The 23,035-nt window shown below is 39.9% G+C and overlaps 1 protein-coding gene across 4 annotated transcripts in view; it reads right to left on the reverse strand.

Annotated features, from left to right (window-relative positions):
- Nucleotides 1–23,035, reverse strand: part of DPP10 (dipeptidyl peptidase like 10) — a 391,015-nt gene that overhangs the window by 79,748 nt on the left and 288,232 nt on the right. For all 4 annotated transcript variants that reach the window (XM_065561599.1, XM_065561598.1, XM_024099766.3 and 1 more), the window contains 2 exons: nt 14,374–14,426; nt 14,190–14,271 (listed from right to left, as the gene is read on the reverse strand). In XM_065561599.1, coding sequence (XP_065417671.1) covers nt 14,190–14,271; nt 14,374–14,426 — 135 coding nt within the window. The remainder of the gene's footprint in view (nt 1–14,189; nt 14,272–14,373; nt 14,427–23,035) is intronic.

Below are 23,035 nucleotides of genomic sequence, written 5' to 3' on the forward strand. Positions count from 1 at the left end.
ATATTAACATTTTCTCTCTGAGAGTAATTATCTTGTTCCTGAGCTGTCAGAGGACTGGCTACATGTAACTTTCCAAACCTCAGCCCATATACTGTATTTCAAATTTTACACTCAGTCAGGTTTACTGCACAGATACACTTGTTTGAATGTGGGATCATTAAGCAATTTACTGATATAGCAGCTCATTCTGTAACAAACAACCCACCCACCCTTGCCCTTTGTTGTAAGGGAATTACAGGTCTCTCACCCATCTTCCAATCCTCTGCCTTTCCTAGTGTCGCTGTCTCCATGCCTCTATCCCAAACTCAGGAAGCTTCCTTTAATATGGAATACCATTTAAATTACAGCAAATACATCTAGAACACATCTCCTCCCTCCTCCTCTATTTTTAGGCTAAGCAGACAGCAGAAATTAATCACTGAAAAATGGAGATGAACTCTGTAGAATATGTGAAATAAAATTATCCTTCAAATTAAAGAGTTTTGATTGGAGAACAAACATTTATATTTTACAATACATGTGCGTGAGTAATTCAGAAGCATTTTCGTCAGCAGTGTAGGAAGAACTCTAGTCTTACTCCCTGTAAGTGCTAGATCAAAGATAATATTTTAGTGCCCATGTCTACTCTGGACACACAAAACCAGTATTGGTGTAGAAAATAAATGTAGCAGTGGGAAGGTGAGGGAGGTCATCCTAACACATACCCTTCTGGTATGTGTTAGGATGGAACAGCATTGCAAGTAAGTCCTGCCTCTACTTCCCTCCACCCAAAGTATAAACAAGTCCAGACTTCAAGTATTAAAGAGGACCCTTCCCAGAAGTCTCCTTTATTTAAGAGAAAAAACTTGCACAGACATACACAACACCTTCCTATCTCAGCGTTCTGGTTGAGGGACTCAGTCTGTTACCTCTCTTGAGTTCAATATATACCTCTGTCTAGGTGTTTCATCTGCTTGCTCTTACATCAGGTCTCTCAATGTTGCCTAGGTGGAGTCTCCCTCTGAAGTCAGGGGACACAAAGGTCTCTCAAGAGGAGCCCCAAATACTAAGCCCTTAGGCTGTCGGCCCACCATGACTCCAACACTAGAATCCTCCCCTTTCCTGAAACATGTCTTCAAGGCTTCCTGGCCCAGAAGGCTTCGCAGGGAGTTCTCTGTTTCCAGGATCCCTTTTTAGGCTCTCTGCCCTAGGAACTTGCCTTCTGCCAAACCTGGACTTCTTGCCCTGGGAGCACAGTTTCTGTTTGACTCACAGTCCCTGGGCGCTCCCCTGTTCTAGAGCTTCTTCTCCTCGGGAACTTCCTCTAACTGAGGACCTTACCCTTTTATCATGCCCTGGTGCTTCTCTGCCTGATTATCTGCCTCCCAGTTACTCTGTTAGTTAACTACTTCCAGTAGAACCTATGTTGTCTCACTCTCCCTTGTGGAGCCTTTCAGAGATAGGCTGTGCCTCTGACAAGCAGAAAAGCTATAGTTCAGGGGTTCTCAAACTTTTGTACTGGTGACCCCTTTCACAGAAAGCCTCTGAGTGCGACCCCCCTTATAAATTAAAACCACGCTTTTACATATTTAACACCATTATAAATGCTGGAGGCGAAACGTGGTTTGGAGGCTGACAGCTCGCGACCCCCCCGCATGTAATAGCCTCGTGATTCCCTGAGGGGTCACAACCCCCAGTTTGAGAACCCCTGCTATAGTTGATACTAGAGCAAGTTATTTGCCAAAATCAAGACCCAGCAGACTAGTATCTCTCGACTTACACGCAAAGTTCTCAAATAGCCCCATCCTGCACAATGGTGAGCAACCTCATTTCTATAGCTGGTCAATCTGATGTAAAATTGGGTTTTTGCTTAAATGGATTGTTTTGCAGTAAGTCTCTGCTTTCCACAGAAAAAACTAACTTTTTGTAGAAATATTAAAACCCCCAACACCCTACATTTTCTAGCCAAAATCTGAAAACTTTTAGGTTTTTGGCTGAAAACTTTTCCACTGAGAACCGAAAGCTTTTATTTTTTGACTGAATTTTTTTGGTTTTCAATGAAAAGATGAAGTTTTTCACATGCAGAAAAAACAACATTTTACAAGCATCTCTCTTCGTTTCTCATTGGCCCCAGTGGTAGCTGGCTTCAGCACCTGGTAGGATCAGAGCCAGATTCATTAAGGGACCATTTGGACTACCTTTACTCATGAAAGTGTTTCTCTATCATATGATTAATCCCCTAATGAAGTCTAAGTGACTACTGAGTACATTCTTACCAATGTGAGTCGGGGTTGCACAGCTGGGCCCTTTCTATACATTTTAATTTACAAATAATTTGGCATCACATTAAAACACTTATTAATGTTTGGTTTTCAGCATAAATTAAAAACACACTTTGTCCTGCTCTCATTCTTACTGTCTTTTTTTTCATTAGGATTAAAAGGGAGGATGAAAAAGAGGCTTTGATATTTCAATATGTTATTCTAGGTTATTTTATCTAAGAATGCAGCACGTCAAGAAAAGGAAAAGACATTGAAAAATAAGAATTAAAATAGCATATTTAATATATTTATTTAGGAGTTTACTTCATTATCATTAATTAAGCTTCCATTTGGATCACAAACTTTGATTTTTTTTTCTTTTTTTAAATAGAAGCATTTTTGCCAGGAGGGTTTGTCAAGTCTCTCACAGTACTAATTATGATGAAATAAAATTTATAAGCAAATCTCTTCCAAAAAATGAGTTTACCAAATTGCATGTTAATTGTACTTTGAACCTTGGATTACTTGATAGAGTAAATTAAGCTTCCCACAATTAGAGCACTAAGACACCAATTCAGCACCCATTAAGCATATGTCTAACTTTAAGTGTGTGAGCAGTCCCACTTCTCATTGGCTAAAGTCAGGTACAGGCTTCAGGTTACAACCGATCATAACTGAAAATAGATATGATTTCAGTAGACTTGTTTGAGATGGTGCTTTTTATTGTGTAGAAAAAATGCTTTTAACAATCACAATGAGAGCTCATATTTTGCAGAGAAAGGAAATTATAAATAGTCTCTCACATTAATACAGTGACACAAAGAAAAATTGAACGATCTATGAGTTTTGTAGTGTGGCAGCAGATACATGCAAATCACTATCAGGCAGGAAGGAAAAATAAACCTACATGCATTACAGCTAGGACAAACCCAGCTGAACACAGAGTAGAGTGGCAGAAGGCTTTGAAAGTGGTACAAAGGCTCATGAAAATAGGATAATGTTTTGGTTTTTGTTTGTTTGTTTGTTTCTTTTAAAGGTAAACTCCTAGGCATATTAGGCCTATTTGCTTTGGGAACCCTCTTACATCTTGATGATTGAGAGGGCATTTTTTCCAGTTTTCTAATATTTTCTAAACATTGGAAGAGGCAAAGCTGAATAGACAATTAATATGCAGGCAACAAATTGTTCTTTCTACACACAAGATAATGGGTTTTTCTATATACTGATAACGTGAATTACCTTTAAGCACAATAACAGCTCATCTCCAATCATAGCATTTGATAATCCTGGATTTTGTTGAGGGCACCAAATTCTGACAGAAAAGCTATTAGGCTTCTACAAAACAATCATTTTAGTACTCTGGGTAGCAAAACCATTTTCTTTAGTTCTGTTATATTAATGTATATATTTGTTTATGTGTAGATAGTTATAGGTAAGGAAATACATCTTTATTTTTGCTGATCCCTTCTGAATATATAAAACTCAAGGTCTCTTCAAAACCACTTACTATCATGAGAATACTGACCTTGTCAATGTAATCAATAAAATAAATACAAAGATACTAACATACATATATGAATATGGAACAAACAGAAAGTAAAGTCACATAAAATAACTATAGAATCCAAAGCAAAAGGAATCTTGATAGAAATATGTAGATAAAATATGTTGGACTTCAGCAAAAAGCTGTCAAATTAAACAATTTCCAAATTCACCTCAGAGGGAGCTACTGAGGAAACCAATCCAATGACTAATTGGAAGAACAGTGCAAATCTACAGAGGCATGACAGAAAAAATGTTATACCTTTCATATAGAACTGAGCATACTCTGGAGACCATGGGCTAGATCAGGGGTCGGCAACCTGCGGCACACATGCCAAAGGCAGCAAACGAACCGATTTTTACTGGCATGCTGCTGCCAGCTGGGGTCCTGGCTGCCGGCCCCGCTCAGCCCGCTGCCGGCCTGGGTGAACGGAACCCCCGGCCAGCAGCAGGCTGAGCAGGGCCGGCGGCCAGGACCCCGGCTGGCAGGAGCCGGCAGACGGAACCCCAGACCGGCAGCGGGCTGAGCCGCTGGCCTGGGATTCCAGCCACCCGGCCCCCTGCCAGACGGTGTCTGGGACTCCGGCCCTGCTCAGCCCTCCTGCCAGCCCGGGGTATTGGCAGCCAGCCCAGGGCTCTGCTCCTGGCCTGGTCCCAGCGCTCTGCAGCCCTTATAAAAAATTACACTACAATTAGCTTAAAAACTTGAAAACTTAAAAACGTTGTTTGTATATTACAGTAATCCTTAAAATATGTATAATGTTAATAAATACATAGGTTTGATGAAACAAATTAGTTGTACTTATGTGACTGTGCAAAATTTGTGTTTTCGATTATCTACCTTCTAGAAAAATCTTGCATGTCTCGCACCCCCAGGAGGTGCGTGCTCCCCAGGTTAAGAACCACTGCACTAAACTGATAAGATCTGCATTTTAATTTAATTTTAAATGAATTTTCTTAAACATTTTAAAAACCTTGTTTACTTTACATACAACAATAGTTTAATTATATAATATAGACTTATAGAGCGAGACCTTCTAAAAACGTTAGACGGTCTCTCTCTATATAACCAGCATACACAACCTTAAATTAGAGCGAATAAATGAAGACTCAGCACATCACTTCTGAAAGGTTGCCGACCCCTGATCTAGGATCTCATGGAGAATATACTCAACATGACCCTGGATATGTATTGGTGCTGGTGGGGTTTGATGGGAATATGAGTCTTTTACTTATGGGTTTAGGAGTGACACATGCGAAACAGGGTGCGTTCTGAAGGACTGAGGTAGGCAGAGCTCAAAAGTAACAGGGTTGATATGTTGACAGATCCAATAGACAGACCATCCTGAAAACTGGATCACCTATGCGGAGATGTTTAGCTTAGAGCCACATCTTCTGGCCCACAGAGAAGGTGGAACCCTTCTGCTGCTGTTGGTCTGCATATCACTTGTAATCGGATTCTTTCACTTCTCTTGGGTCTGGCAGATCTGCTGTATCCAATTTAAGGCTTCTGGGTTGGAGGAGGTTATGGGTAACTCCAGATGGAATTGGGGATAGAAATTTGTGAAGAAAGGGCTTTGTCCAGTACAGAGATATTCTGTGTTGTTATATGCAAACTCAGCATGAGGTAACAGAAATAACTAGTAATTCTGGTGATGGTTGATGTAACACCATAGGTACTGCTCTTGTATTTGATTTACTGTCTCTATCTAGCCATTCATATTAGGGTGGTAGGCAGATGTGTGACAGGAGTGAAACCCTAATATTCAGAAGGCTTAATGCCAGAAATGAGAGATGAATTGTGATCCATGATCAGAGATGATGCAATCTGTGAGTCCATGAAAGTAGACAACCGGGTTCACCCATTGCCAGGTGGTTTCCTCAGGAAAGGGCAGGCAGGTGCAGGGAACAAAATAAGCCATCTTTGTGAGATGGTTCACAACCATTAAAATCATTGAATACCCACTGGACTCAGGTAACTCCATGATAAACTCTAATGCAATAGCTGCCCAGGGTCTAGGTGGAATCTGTAAGGGTTGGAGGAGTCCAAGGGGTTTACTGTGTGGCACCTTGCTGTAGGTGCATACTGTACAGGAGGTGACATATGCCTGTGTTGTCATTTGCATTCAGAGCCACCAAAAGAAATTGAAATGCTAAGTGCTGGGTCTTGGAGTGACCAGAATGCCCCACCAGGGGGGAATCGCGGCATGGTAGCAGGAGTGCAACTTGTGGGAGTCTGGGGGAATGTATACATATCCCTTCATGAAAGTTATCCCATTCTGGATGTCATGTGATTCCTTGCTTATAGTTTCCTGTTCATCGGGGTGGGGGAGTCCATAAGGTAGAGGCTGCATGGATTAGAGCAGGAAGATCCTGATAGCGCATCATGCCAAGGAAGTTATAGGGCTTAAAGATGTAGGAAGTCTCTTGATTAGACCCCTCTGGGTTAACATAGTATTCTCCCTCTTGGAGCAGTGCATCAGCCTTGTCATTCTGGGATCCCAGGGAGTAGGAGATAAAGTCAAAATGGGGAAAAGAATAGGGCCCACAAAAGTTGTTGCTGATTCAGGACCCTGTCCCTGCATACCTAACAGTTGTTGTGGTCACCGTAAACCTGAACTGGATAATTAGCTCCTTTCAAGGTACTGGTGCCAGTTCCTGTAGGTGACTTTATTTGCCAGAAGTTTTTTATCTAAGATTTCACAATTTTGCTCCACAAGAATGAGCTTTCTAGCATAGAAGACTCACAGATGCAGCACCTCCTGAGTACTGTACATTTGGGAGAGCACTGCTCCAAATTCTACGTTGAAGGTGTCTGCTTTGACAATAAAAGCTTGTGTGGTATAGGAGTGGGCTAGCATGGGAGTGGTGGTGAATACGAGCTTTAGTTTCTCAAAGGCATGCTGGACTTCAGGGACCAAAGGAACTTGGTGTTCTCGCAGAGCAGAGAGGTAAGGGATATGATTTGCTCAGAGAACCTTGGAATAACCTGACAGAAATAGTCTGCAAAACCCTAGAAGTGCTGTAGATCTTGGATATTTCAGGGTGTTGCCCAATGACAGATCACTTCTACCTTACATGGGCTTATTTTGATACCCTCTGAAGACAGGATAAACCCCAGAAACTCTATGAAAGTATGGGTGAAGGTGTACTTCTCCATCTTGTCATATAGGCCTTGTTGGTCAAGTCTCTCCAGAATTGCTTGGACATGTATGCTATATTGTTCAGGGTTGTCATCAAGATACACTACTACATACAGGTCCAGGATGTCCCAAAATACATAATTGACAAGATGTTGGAACGTGATGGGAGCATTTGTTAGACTGAAAGGCATTACAAGGTACTCAAAATGGCCATAGTGGTAAAGGTAGTCTTCCATTCATCTCCCACTCTGAGACATCAATGTTATATGCTCCCCAGTCTAGTTTCATGAACTTTCAGGCAACTGCCAAACAGTCCAATGGTTTGGGGATCAATTCTTTATTGTTATCTGATTCAGGGCTCAGTAGTCAACACAGATGCAGAGACTGCCACTTTTTATTTTATTTTTACAAAGAGGACTGGTGGCCCAGCAGGTTAGGTCTATTAGTGAATGAATCCCTTGGCCAGGCTCTCCTGGATGTATGTGTGCATAGGGTGGCCAGCTCGGACTCTTACATGGCATAAATATGGCCACATGGAATCTTCCCCCCTGGGTTGCAAGTCTATAGGGCAGTTGTAGTCTCTGTAGAGGCAGGGAATCAATGTTTTTCTTTTCAAATACATCAGCAAAGTCACCATATTTAGAAAGGACTTGGCGTGGGGAGTTGGCAGGAGACCCTGCCAGGCCAGTCATCCCTGACTGAGTCCCCCTGACGATAGTAATGTGCCTCCCACCTGCTTGAAGAAAGCAATGCTGTCAACAGAACTCAAAGGGAAAACTGACCCTTTACTCCTACAAGTGGATGAGATGGTTATGGAGGGTTATTTGGGAGATGCCTAGGATCAGGGGAAAGTGCAGGGAGAGGATCACAGTAAATGCAGTGTTTCCTGGGTCCCTGAATGGTAATACTCCAAAGGCACGGTTTCTGTGGTCACTGGTCCACAGGATAGGTGGGACCTGTCAATTGTCTCTACTGGGTCCAGGGCAGACGTGATCTCTAAGGGGATTTGCAGGGTTTGTGCTGTCATCACATTCATAGAGTTATCAGCTGCTCATGAGTCAAAGGGGGCCCATTGCATAGGAAGCTGTCGGGACTGTCCAGGAATGCACAGCCAGATCAGTACTTGAAGGTATGGAGTCAAGCGGTGAGAACCGACGTGTGATTTGGTCAAGACTGGAGCTGGGGTCTCAGAGTATACCCTGTCATGATGCCCAGGCCAGCCTCTCTTACTGAGCCTGTGCCTGCTTGTTTTCCACATCCCTTTGGGTTGGGCTTCCCGTAGGGCAGAAGAAGATGGGGTGGCCTGGCTCACTGCCATAGAAGCACAGGTTGAAGCAATATCATTGTTCCTTTTCCTCAGGGGTAAGTTGCTGAAGGGCCATGTCTACCTGCATCAGCACAGTGTGCTGTGCAGGACATGATAACAGGGGGCACAGGCCAGGCAGCTGCAGTGACCCTCTTCTTTCCTCCTGCAGCTCACACAACTGATTGTGGATCTGAATTGCAAGGTCAATGAAGGCATCCACTCCTGATGGGGCTTCTCCTCAGGCTAGCTCATCCTTAGCCTTCTACCGCAGGCCCTATCAGAATTGCTATAGCTGGAACACCTTGTTCCACTCTATCAGTTGTGAGTCAACAGAACTGTGCTGCATAGGAGGCAGCTGTGCTTTTGCCCCTGTCAGAGTTTCCATAAGGTGGTCTTGGCCAAGTGGGTGGGCTGGAAGTAATCAAAGACTCTTGAGATCAACTGTAGGAAGGCATTCCAGTTGGTTAGCACTGGCCTATCACCATCCAGTATGGGGAAGGCCCAGTGCAATGCTTCCCTGGTCAACAGGCTAATTACCAGGTCTGGCTTGGCTTGGTGGGAAGAGCAAACTTGTGGGTGAAGTAAGAACAGGAGGCGGCCCTCAGAATCTCTGATGTTTCCCAGCGAAACATTCTATCAGGGGAATTGACAGTCCTTCTTTGGAGGGCGATGGGTCTGAAGCACAGCGTTCTCTGAGGGATGCTGAAGTACTTGTTCCCACAGCATCTGGTTTTTGGTTGTCACCTGCGTCATTTGGGCCCGCATCGCTAGGTTGTCTGCCTGAAGGTGAACTACTCATTCCAGTGAATCTGGCACTCCTTGGGGAGGGGGTGCTCTGCTGGTTCCATCATTCTCCATGGAACAAATCCCAGAGGTGTTGGAGTGGCCTGTGCAAACTGTCACAACTGGCGCTTGGGTGGTTAACCTTAAAGGTCAGAGCAGTAGTCAGGAGTTGACCAAGGGTCAGAGCTGGACTCGGAGTTGGGAGTCAAGCCAGGTGTCAGAGACCAGGGGCAGGAAACAAGAACACGTCAGGGATGAAGGAGGTAACAACAGGTCAGGATAGCATGGCTCAGAAGTTAGGTGAGAATTCAGGGTTTGATGTAGCAGACAGCTGGGAAGTCATCCAGTTGTACGGACAACTTCCTGTGCTTCCTTCTAGATTAAATTGTGCATCCAGACGAATTGGTGGGGCTGGGTGCTCCTCCAATCAGGACACCCAGGGGTAGTGCCTCTGGTGGAGCCAAGGTTATATGAGCCACTCAGCGCACAGTAACTAGCAAATGCCTGATGATGGCTGGGATGCAAATGTTGCCTGGGGACCTGGCCCATGAGATCCTCACACCCTGCTGGTGTGATCTAAAAGTTCCCTAGTGTGCTTTAACATAGTACTATATGAAACAATTCTATGCTAATGTGCACTAGGGAGCTTTTAATTCCACCAGCAGCATCTACATGGATCAATTAATGTGCAACATATTAGTGATCTTTAGAAATCACACACCGCCAATGTGCATTGCTTCCCCATGTATACAACCCCGTATGTTCCTTAAGATGCAGATAGACACTTCGTGGGATTTTCAAAAATGCCTTGCTGCCTAACTCCCACTGAAATGAGGTACCTAGGATGTTTTGCAAATTTTCCTGTTGGGATATCTACATATTTAGGTGCTTAAATACTTTTAAAAATCTGGCCGCATGTCACTGGAATAGAAATTATCAAGTGGGGATATCTGAGCAGAGTCAGCTCCCGTGACTTCCATTAAGTTCCATTCAGTTCAACTATAACAATACACACTAGCTGAAGGATGACCCCCAAAGGTTTCAATTCTATTGGTTCAAAATATTTGAGGGGATATGGCTGAGGAAAAAAGTTCAGAAAAAATTAGACCAATCCAGTGTCTGAATCCCTTTAGGGCACATCACAAGACTCTCGTCTTTGATAAAGCCTTCCTACCATAACTGGGTTTGGATACCTCCCTCCTTCGCCCACAAAAAGAGAGCACTACTCAAGAAAAATGAGAAGAGCACAAGTTTCCATGAAGTTAACTAGTTATCTTTTTATGTTGATCTATTTTACCTGGGAGGCACTTATCACTGTGGTGATGGATGCTATACAAAATCAGGTTATAAATCAAGAGATCCTTTTCAAAATTTGGATCTGAATTCAGACTGAAAAATACCCTCCGATTCCCCTACATTCCATGACAAATAAAACTAAGGACTTGGATTGGTGTCTTCATTGTTAATAGTGATAAAAATAGCATTTTGAAAGCATAAGCTCCAAGAGGGGGGAGATAGCTCAGTGGTTTGAGCATTGGCCTGCTAAACCCAGGGTTGTAAGTTCAGTCTTTGAGGGGGCCACTTAGGGATCTGGGACAAAATCAGTACTTGGTTCTGCCTAGTGAAGGCAGGGGACTGGACTCGACTCAATGACCTTTCAAGGTCCCTTCCAGTTCTAGGAGATAGGATAGCTCAATTAATTAAGACAATTTTCCAAGTGAACGGCCATATGATATTAAAGTACATTAATTGATGAAGTAAAAGTTTGCTCTCCCAAACTGTTTGCAAACTTTTTCAATTTTACCACAAAAATATCACGACTCAAATAACAGCTGTTCCTCTGAGCTCTTGTCCTAGTCTGTATAAAATAATGCACTCTAGGTAAATAACAAGAAACTGAAATAACTCACAACCAAAGAAGCAGCCACTGCAGTAACTTCAAAACAATGGCAGGATGATCCAATTATCTCACTGCTGATAAAAACCTAACCTTGGCATTCTGCACTAGCAGCATGTGGCATGCTAATTCCATAGGCAATCCTAGAAATAGTAAATAGTATCTGAGCCTCCTTGTATTATTTTCACAAGGTCATCGGTTCATACTGTACGTATGAATTCACGGTGGCCACATTCTTTAGTACAATAAGCTGTTCCTGGCCAAGCATACTAGTCCATGCTCAAACAATTCCTAATGTTTCCTTTCTTCGTCTTCCTTGTATGCTCGGACCAAGTTTCTCTCCTATTTGAAGCCTCTACTGAGTCCCCCTCCCCCTGCTAACCCAAATTTAAGATTCTTACATAGCTTGTGTTATTTGTGTCTTGTACAGAACCAAGTACAGTGCTGGTGCTTAACAAATAACAAAAACGACAGCAATATGTTAACTTGCCTCATGGCCAGTTCATACAGAACAGGTGATCCACGCCCATCCAGCTCCCACACTTCACTTTGATTTAACCCCGACCCTTTGGCTTATCCATAGACAAGTGCAGGTTTGTGCTATGTACATGCCTTTTGTTTGTGCATGATTGACCATGGACAGGCATTGCTGCAGTGTTGTGTACTTCTGGATGGTGATGATCCTCTTAGAATTGAAGGTCACCTACACATTGCCAGTCTAGTTCCTGTTCAATGGTTGCAGGTTTGTGCGAACTACTGGGTCTTTTGTGTGTGATTTCTGTGTCTACATATGTTCGTAACATTGTTCCTCACCATTTTCCAGTGTGTGTCCCTGTTGACAATAAGTGATTTGCATCTGTAGTGAGTCTGTGCGGCTATGGGTGGCTATGGATCATTATTATCATGTAGAGGTTTTTTTGAATTAGTATGTGGACCAGGTGGATCTGTTATTATCTATATAGACAACGGTATGCCTTATCAGTGGCATATTTGGCAGCCTGAGTCTCCATGCCATTTGCATCAATCAGTTATGTGAATACAAACACTTATTTTGGGTGCCTGTTACTGATGTCTGTTCATGATGCAGAGCTGCTGCTGTTTGGCTGTACTCTCTTTATCTAATGTATCTGGTGCTTGTTTTGCATGACATCTTTTGTCTGGGGGCCTAGTGACGCAGCACCCTGATACCAGTACAGTGAAAGATGCTTATAATTGGGGGCCACCATGTACCACGTGCCCTTAATAGGACAGGCTCCCCTATAACCTGCTCTCCTAGAATTATCTGTGCCACCCTCCCTCCACTAAAGAGGCAGCTGTTATTTCTCACAGGAGCAACAGCAATTTATGCATACATGCTCCTCCGCCTTTTTGTATTTGCCGGGATGCCTGGGGGCAGGGTGTAGGTAGGGGACAATTATGACATAGGCCTTTTTTTTATGTTTTTTTTGCTATACACCCCTTTTGTTCCTTCTCCCAGCAAACAACATTTCCTTCTTGTTGGAATGTGCTGAAACGCTTTGCTAATAGACAAATGTTGATCTATTTTACCCTTTGCAGCTGGGATATAATACTTGGTGGGCTGCACAAAGGATTATGAGTTTTAATGGAAGTTATTCTTCTTTTCTAATTCTGCAGAGCAAATGGTAGCATAAAGGCCTTCGTGCTGAACACATTTAGAAAGCACATTAACTTTGTAACATTATCAGAGATGATTACTGTCATCTTTATTGCATTGAAATTATGGCCAATATTTTCAGACTTGGGTGATTAAAGTTAGGCACCTAAATCCATATTTAGGCACCTAAATTCATATTTAGGCACCTAAATAAGTGGTCTAATTTTCAGAGGTACAGAAGCTCCCACAGAAGCCTATTAGGCACCCATGTTTGAAAATGTTGGTCGAAATTTCCAGTGACAATCTAGGCAAAATACATTCCATGTTGTTACTTTTCTAACGTTTAATTTTTAAATGTGCCACTCTTTTTGATGTATTTTAGGACCACATAATGTTGATTTAGCAGCAATCATCACCTACAGTTTTTTGGTTATACTCTAACATATTAATCTACTGCACAGTGCAGCACTGGAAAGCTTCCTATGAATTGCAGTTAAAAAATAATATGACACACTTAATTCCTATTAAGTTTTACACACTCGTTACTGACCTGTCAAGCATGTACATGGTGCAGTGCTTAGTAAATAACGTATGTATTTGTTATTATCAATCTTGTCACTATGCGCTGGTTATTGATAAATTAGTGTGGTTAATTATTAAAGAATGCCAAGCATGTTCCAGATGAATGTAATTACTTCTGGCTTCCCACCCCCATGTGCTTAATGCGATGGATCCCAACCAGAGGCACATTCTCCATCTCCACCATATTGATTAATGACACAAGCAACAGGTTATCCTCTCCAAGTGGCCAATTTATAACCAATCTGCATGCAGAATTCTCACTGAAGTTCCGTGCATGAAGGGGCTGCAGGCTCATGCCTAAAGGCAGTAATGAGACTATTAGACCATTAAGACCAGGACTGTGATTTCTTCATTCTGAGAACTGAGTTTTCCTTATTTTCCTTAAACCTTCCTCTTCTATGCACCAACTCACATACGAGACCCCAAAAATATAGATTAACATTAATGCTGCTTCTTGAATCAAGATTTTTTTTTCTTTGTTTACTTCCTGGGATTTTGTAAAAGTTAATACTTATTTGTAAAACACGTTAAGATTATTGGATGAAAGGCAATATAGATGTGCAAAGTATTGTTGTTCTTATGGATTTTAACTGACCTTTACAATAATTTCACACACAAACTGAAACCAATGCAATTTCATCTTGTTTGTCAGATCCACTCTAGGTGTCAAATGTGTTGTGTTTTATCCAAGATTTTCACAGATTTTGCACCTGAAAACTTTTTTCATCTGCAACCTTAGTCCTCTCCTAGTGCCTGGCAAAAAGACTGATTCAACAAATTACTTAATCAAATTACTTTAACTTTAAAACACATGCTTAAGTCCATCCATATGCACATAATTAAGTGTTTGGCTGAATAGGAACAGACTTAAAAACATGAATTTATGAATCAGGGCCAAAACCAACAACAAGACTAGACCTTGCAGGTTTTATAATCCCTAGTCTCAGTAAATCTACAATAACAGAAACTTCCCTTTATGTGGTTTTTTTTTTTTTTTTGGTCAGTAATCTGTGTGGGGTGGAGTGTTAGCACAATATTACAATACTATTTTTAGCATAGCATTTTAAATGACTGTTCTTACCAACTGCTCTCCTTGTACACCCCATGCTGCATACTGTAAAATTGAATCCTCTACTTCTGGAGGGTTTAACTCCCAAACTTCCCTTGAAAAAATGTAAACATTTTTACTTGAACACATTAACACCACCACATTTTTTAAACATTGAAACTTAATCATATTGTATTGAAAAAACAAAATAACTTACCTTGTATGTATGTTATAAATCACATATGAAGCCGTATAGGAATAATGAAAAACCTGTAACAAGAAAGCAAGACATTCCAGTATTTATAGCTCTCATTCAGTACTAAGTGTGAAGAACATATTATATTGCCAATATTTATAGTCTTCCAATATGTCCATATATTGTTTCCTTGTTACCTAAATTAAAGTTTATGTCAGTATTAATTATAATTAATAGATCTGACATATGGTTTGAATGCAGTATGAAGGACAAACAGTGTTTGGGATGTAACCCACTGTTCTAAATGTACAGTATGGTTAGTTAATTTAATCAATCACTAATCCTGTGCAAAATGTTCATGCCCAAAAATCAGGCAAACCTTCCCCTACTGCAAAATAATTCCCTTGTTTGAGAAAACAATAAAAATTGTTAGGCAGAAAATATTTATTCTCTTGCAAATTTACACCAATTTATAGTCAAACCAAGGCCTAAGTCTGGACCTCCCCTGTCAGTTCTTTAACTTTTCAGTGGACATCGATATGTGTCAAATGATAGCCACCTGACTAGCCCATCATGGAGGGTTACAAACAGGATATTTAATTGGGAATGATATAATAGCAAGGAGAACAGAAAGGTACAGAATAATACTCCTACAAAAATATTCATTTAGAGGCTAAATTAACTGACTCCTAAAGACAGAAGTGTTGTGTTTTGCTGCAAAGAGTATTGGAGGGTTGAAAATTAGGAAGACGTACAGAAAGATTATGGAGAGAGAGAGATAGCGTTACATAATGAGAATCAAGCAAAGGGTTTTTATCTGAACAGATGCTATAAAACATCTACTGCAAAATATGAAAATAGGTTAGTAAAACTCTACCTAGCCACATTGAAATCTATCTGAGGGTTATATCATGTTAGTATGTATCAGTCAACTATAATCTGTTACACATATTTTGCCAGTCCTCATAAGAAAAATAAACTCTCAGATAGACAGTGACAATAAAACACAAGAGGTTTTTCCTAGTTGAAAAATAAGAAGCACTACATTTAAGTAACAAGATAAACAAATAAAATCAATCCTAAGAAGATGGTTGCAACACTAATAACGTTTATATTCTCTACACCACTGAGATATTTGCATGCAGTTGACAATGAATGAACAACATGGATTTCTGTTGTAATGAAAATTAACATAGTCATTAAGTAAACATAGTCGTGAACTACTCCTTCTTCACAATTAACATTTGAAAGGAGGGAAATAACAATAATGGTTTACAATTTCAGGAACTGTCATCTCTGCACTGTGCAAGGCTAAAACAAGACCACTAGACCTAAAGTTGCAGTGGGCAGTGGAATTTCAATTCAGAAATTGAAGAAAGCAGCTTGACTTTTTTGTGACTCACTTTCCCATTCTGTGAAATAAGAATAATGATACCTACCCACCTTTGTGAGGTGCTTGGAGATCTACAGATGAGAACTAAATAATAGCTACATCTAATCATAATAAAATAATAACGTTAATCCAAAGGGAACATGCAAGAAAGGGGCACTTGAAAATGTGGATATCACTAATGGAGCCATCTCCCTCAAAGAATAATGTTCTAATACAACTGGGATGTTGTTTTGGGGAGAGTGAGATACCTCACAACATATTGAATTTTAAAAATAAAATAGGACTATGATTAAAAATGCAATGTCTTATGAAGTACTCAAATCCCCCAAAGGTATTACCCCAACTGGGTTAACAGAGAGATTGCTCTTATCGTGACAACCGTATTTTCAAATTTTGTTTTTCCCGGGTATCCTTTGAATTCCAACAGAGAATTAATTAAAGGATCCATAGAAACACCATTTCTCTTATGGAAGCTACAATTCCTCACAGGTTCCTATCCACTCAAATGATAAACAAAATTAAATATAAGGGCCCTTTTCTTCCCCCAAGGAAACTACTAAAATTAAGCTGCCTCTCTGACCACACACATCAACATATAACAGTTAATAGTATTTATTGAGCATTAGTGAAATATTAAAATCCAGAAAGATTGTTCAATTCAATGAGAACCTCAAATCCTTTACAACTCCATCCCTCCCTTGTTACCTTATTGGGCCTGTGGATGCTACTACATTATAAGTAAATAATATAAGCTGATGCCTCAAGGAAAACTTTAAAAACATTCAATTTGGAAGCAATTGTACAGACAGATCTACAAACTATTCTATATTTTCCCAACATTCTTCATTACTAAGGATATCTGGTTAGAAATGGAACTGTTGCCATTTTAGGGCCTAGTTCAGTCACCTTTCCTGACAGACCTTTCCAGGACAAACACCCTGACTCTATGAGTAGTCCTATAGAAAAAATCAACCTATCAGTTTTGATGTCTGGAGAGTCTATAGCACCAGGAGGGGAATATGGAATAAGAGTTGATTTACTTGTAATAAACAAGGGCTGTTTTCATGAAAACTAAACAAAATATAGGCAAGAGGATACTGAAAAACATGTATGGTGTGAGTAGGCTATCCATATCAATAACTCTTTAAAAATAAACTCTTAAAATATTTTAATTATGTAACCTTGATATCAAATATACGTTATTTCATTTACGACAGTGATGTATATTTTCACAATAAGTAACAAATAAAGTAAAGCGTTAAGTGGAGTATGTTTTAGGAAGAGATGTTGAACTACAAAGTTATTTTGATGGGTTTAACACAAACTATTATTACATACAAAGTGAAGGGTATTTTATATTCCGTTTAATTCCCTCTCCTTTTTGTTACTTAAAAATCTCGATCTAAATATTTATGAGCTTTGCGTTGAAAGTATTGGTGTCTCCAGAATGATTCCTACAGTTGGAAGAAACTGACATTATAAAAGGTTATTTACAAAGGAATCTTGTCATTTTCCTTGAATCTTTCATGCTGGTTTAATTAAAAAAAAAAAGAAGCACTATTGATAAATAACAATAGGCTGACTGGTTGTTCACACTAGTTGTAATAGCCAGAGACATTAAAAAAATCACTGTCTAGAATCAAAATATTTGGAGGTGGAAAGTGATTTCACGCTCTAAACTCTCATTGCTATAATATGAGTTATATCCAGACATGCTCCAACTGCTTTGTACTGTTGTGGAGGCCTAACCAGCCCCTTTAAAATTTCACTGATATTAGGGAATCTTCTGGATGCATAGAGATGATGCAGTGGCTCCTAGGCCACTCTTGTCTTGACCCCTAGCACATGGGGAGTGGTCAGGGAAAACGGAGCATGGCTGGGACATTCGTATTCCCTTTTGGAATCAAGAGCAGCTAGCATAAATCAGAGGAGCTCCAAGGTAGGCCTTATTTATGCTGGAGACTGGATTGGCAACCAGCCAGGCCCAGGACCTGTGGGGTGAAGTGATAGCTTAACTCTATTTTTGTCCCTTCCCACAGTCTTACATTAAGCTCAGCCCAGACAGACCAGACAATCTGACCCTGTATATTCATAGCTTTCTTTGTGAAGGTTGTGTTTCATCCCCTTTGTAAGATTTAATTCTAAATTGTCTGATTTTCCCTTTCACCTCTGCACCTGGAAACATTTCTTATAGTCCTTGCCTTCTAGTAATTATGGTGGTGACTACAAAACATGCTCAAAGACTACATCGTGATTAATCTTTCAAACATGTCACCCGAGTTACCTTAGCTGTAATTCTAACTGACTTAACAGAAGTGAAGTTCACTAGTATCTGATGAAAGAAGAGCATACTGAGGAAAAGGAGGGAAGAACATAGTGAGAACAGAGAGAAGAATGTCCTGCTAAGTATAGGGAAGGCAATGAATGAATGGGAAAGCAGCGAAAGCTCTTGCAGATGGATCAAGGAGGGAGGGGCAATGTAACCATACTTGTTGTGTTTTAAAAAGTTAAATACAGTCGAATCACCTCCACACCATTATGATCAAGTCTTTATCTTTTATCAGTTTATTCACTGGAGGAAAGTGAAGGAAGGACAGTGGCCCTGCATTATTCAACATCATGACTGTATTTTTCAGAGAGGCCACTGTGAGGAGATTGCAGTGGAAACATGAAATGTAGCTGTCCCAGTATGGGATGTATGCTTGCCAAGGCTCACTCGTCTATGGCAAATAAATAACATTCGACATATCTGCTGAGATAAGTTAGAAAATGTTCCCTCCATCAGCTGGCAATGTTGATTTAGGAACTCTGAAAATGGACTTTTAGATAAAATAGACAGCATATGCCCCCTCTGAATAATTTGTTTATTTTTTCTCCCACCACTGTGCACTGAGTAACAGTTGTGGATTCTACATGTTAACAGCTCGTGAATATTACATATTTCTTCTCAAAAACAGCCCTTTGGAGCCTTCCATCAATTTGTAAAGTGAACACAGGCTTTCATCTGAGGGCGTTCAACATTGGGGGGGGGGGGGAATTCCTCTGCATTTATGAATGAGAAATCAACCTAGAAAAACTAATATTACAAAGGATCCAAAAGAAAAAGCAGCTTTAAGACAAATAGCTCCAGTCAAAACACATTAGAATACCAATCTATTATTCAGCAAAGAGTCAACAATAAAAAAAAACTTATCAATTATGATCTGAACCTTCAATCGACATATTGTCCTAGTTTTTAGCAATGTCCTTTATTTTCTGTGTGTCAAGGTGCATCTTAGTCTTGCTGGGTTTCCTAAAAATGAAATATTGTCAGGAAGCTCAATGCCCGGTCTAACAGAATGTAAGGAAACAAAGTACAATATGTGCCCAGCTGCCAAATGTGCAGTTTCATGGCTCCACTAATTCTGTAATGTACTCCAGGAAATATTCAGTTGAAAGGAGTGATTTAGAACATTTCTCAGCAGTGGAGTTTTTGGCCAAAATACAGCTAAGAGAACCCAACTAACAACACCAGCTGTGAGGTGATAAGTGTCCTCAGCTCCCATGAAAATCGATGAGAATTGACAAAACTCAGAGCATCACAAGATTAGGCACTCTAGATTTTTGGGGAATCCAAGTACCCTTTAACTGTGTAATCTAACTGTATTCTATACCCTGATTACATTACTAAGGCCTTATTTATTTTAAGAAGCATAAAGACATCACTTTGTTAGCTTGGATTTTTTCAATGGTTTAAATGGGCTTTGTTATATTTTAATTGTTTCCATACCCAGACACTTGTACAAAGTGTGCATATGCACTTTGAGTTAGATTCTCAAACTCTCACTCTGCCTGAGTTGCAACAGAGGGTCCTGTGGCACCTTAAAGACTAACAGAAGTATTGGGAGCATAAGCTTTCGTGGGTAAGAATCTCACTTCTTCACTTGCATCTGAAGAAGTGAGGTTCTTACCCACGAAAGCTTATGCTCCCAATACTTCTGTTAGTCTTTAAGGTGCCACAGGACCCTCTGTTGCTTTTTACAGATTCAGACTAACACGGCTACCCCTCTGACACTCTGCCTGAGTTCTATCACACACAGTGAATTCTCCCATTTGATTTAAATGAGAATACTTGTAAGACATGATAGCACTTGGAATGAATAAGAGTGGCAGAATCTGACTCTATATAAATAAATACATTAAAATCAGCATTGTCTCATATGCTCTCAATTATTTCCTCCAGTCATATCAAAGTGTAGCTTCCTCTTCCAACTAAATGAGACACGTGTCTGATATGAAGTATTCCCACTGTTGATTTTGGTATATTTTATGTGGATTTAAGCAAACAACAAGAAGAATGCCTATCCTGGGCCTCTAAGTGTTCTTCCCATTAATTTAAATTGCAATGCAAATAGCCTCACAAAATTAAACCAGCAGCATATTTCTGCATGACCACTGCCACTTATCTCCACAGGTACCCTATGGCATGGAGAGGGAAGCAGTTTCTCAAGTAAAAAGGCACCAAGCTATGAAGATCTTTATTATAGGTCAGTGTGTTATTAGAGCTTTTATAGGTAATATTTACACTCCGGTCACACTAAGGTAAATTCTAGGAGGCTAGCCAGATAATTTCTGCCTTAAAGAGAACAGTTAATTTTGTTTAGTTATAGAAAGCATTTATTGCCATAACATCTGCATGTCATCCCAATAATAAATACACAAATCTGAAAATAACACTGTCTCCCCCACAGAGTGCAAATGACTGATGCTTTTGTTGCAGAGTGACAAACTTTGGTTGTTAGACTGTTCAGCTGAGAGAACTGATTTTTCCTGAGCTCAGCTCACATAAGAAAAATAATCTAAAACTTAAAATAGGTTTATTTCTTACACAGTCATCATTACTGCAGCACATATTGCAAAATGAATAGAAATTAAGAAATAAAGGGAATGAAAACACTGTAAAAAGGAAAAATAACAAAAAGCTAAATCAGCTACCTTAAAATACATTCACTTCTCATTCATCCATGAACACTCACCATTGAAAGAGCTATACAGTACGGAAGTAAGAAGGCTGTGCTATTAGCATATCGATTTGGTTATTGTCATATATAGGGAATGTTGGTTGTAGCTGTTGATGTGCTTGTAGAGGCAGTGACAGAGTGACTTCGTTTTCAATTTTTTGTTACAATTAAAATTTTGAAAACTTTTTTGATCATTGACTTATGTGCAATTAAAAAAATTGTAAGAACAAAGTGTTCATTATAATCATCTAGTCTGATCTCCTGCATGCATAACTTGGTCATGGGGCCTCACCCAGTAATTTCAGCATCTAGTCCAGGATAAAACTTCACAACATTCTAAGAGATTTACTTTTATTATAAAAAGGAAAAAAATTGTTTGACTCTGGGAGAAAAGGCAATCGGAATAAAATGGAAGTCTCCAGCATATGCAATAAACTATGAATAATACACACGTACACAATAACAGGTTAGAGAGAATGGAAAAGGAGTAAAATAAAAGACAGGCATGAGACTGGCAATTCCAGCATACCATCAAGGGTATGCTGGAATTGTTAAGTATATTGTTCTATCATGCTTATGATGCAATCAGATCAAGACAGCAGATTGTAACTGTGACAAATAACTTTGTTTCCCTTTGGGTGAAAAACAAGGGAAAAAAGCAGATATTTATCACTTCTCTAAAGTAAGAACATTTTAAAAGGTTCATTATCTATGCTATGTGTTTTAAACCCAGAAGGCCATATTCTGCTCTCGCTTTTGTTGTATTTACACAGGTGGGATTCCAGTGTAAATTACTCCAGATTTGCACCAATGCAAATGAGAGCACAGTTTGTGCAACATGCTGAGGTCCAAAATAAATGTAAGAGAGAGACATTTCTAGACACCTATTAAAAAAACATTCATCTTCTTCACTCACTCGGGAGATGAACTGGAGATACCAAACCCACTTGAGGACAGATTCATTCCTTGTGTCTCTCTATTGCAGGAAGCTGGGTTAACCTGGGGTGAAACTGGTCTTTGCTTTACACAGTCAAGATTCCAAACAGCAATTTCCCCCCACCCTTCTGCTCCAAAAAAATAAATCAACATTCATATAACAAACGTCCATTTCTTGTTTACTTTGCGTTAACTTAAGGATATGTGTCTTTGCTAAGATTACAGTGCAAAGAAAATGGAATCATTACCTAATGTGCCGAGACAGAACTTCCAGAAGGCAATAAAAATGATATATCCGATTCTTTCCTTTGTGTTAAAAGATGTGTGGCTTCTCCATTAGTAAAACTTGTGATGTAGTTAATAAGCTGAAATTAGTAGCAGCATGTCTATTGCCCAAGGCAAGGATTCAGCTCATAGATGAATCCTTATTCCATTTTGTAATCTGTCTACGAAATACATTTGTAATGTCATCAATATCTGCACTGAAGTTAAAAATTCACCTTTTCTTGACGTTATATTATAATTCTTCCTCCTTTTTAAAAATACACCATTTGCTTACCCAACCTAACTCTGTGGCACTCTTCAGCACAGGAGCTGATATTAAAGAAGGTTTAAAAACACTGAATTTAGCAGTACCAGTGTTGGAGTTTAGTATGATCCTATAATGAGTTATTTGTGTGCACAGAATACAATGTCAAGTGAAAAGTGAACTTTGCCATTTTAACTTCAGAGCAGCAGGCATATTAAAACAATATGGATAAATTCTTGGGATGTGGATGAAGAGCTTTAAGAGACAAGACACTGATTCAATAAAGGCTCAACTTTGTATATCTAAGAAAATTATGGGCCCTGATTCAGCTAGGTACTTAAGCCCATGCTGGACTTTAACCACCTGAGTAGCCCCACTGACTTCAATTGGGCTCTATTAAGTATTCCAAGTGAGGAACATGCTTAAGTACCTTGTTGAACTGGAGACTTGTACCCCAATCCAACAAAGCACTTAAACATGGGTTTCAATGATAACAACACATGTTTTGCAGGATCAAAGCCATGATCAGCAGAATATGACTTATCATTCTTAACAAATGAATATCATTGTTAACAAATGAAAGTGTTATTCAGCAGGAATTTGGACCCAGACTTTAACTCTTATTCATATGAGTAGCCCTTGCTTTCATGAATAGTCACATTGAGGACAATGGGGCTTCTCTAAATAATACACCTGCCACAGTTATTGACACACAATCAGGTTCTGTTGATCATGGCCTTCTCCGAGGCCCATTGAAACCATTGGGAATCTTTCCAATGATAGCAGTAAGTGCTGGATCTGGCTCCAAGGGACCCAAAGAGACAA

Source organism: Chrysemys picta, chromosome 11, assembly GCF_011386835.1.
Source record: "Chrysemys picta bellii isolate R12L10 chromosome 11, ASM1138683v2, whole genome shotgun sequence".
Lineage (NCBI taxonomy): Eukaryota > Metazoa > Chordata > Testudines > Emydidae > Chrysemys > Chrysemys picta.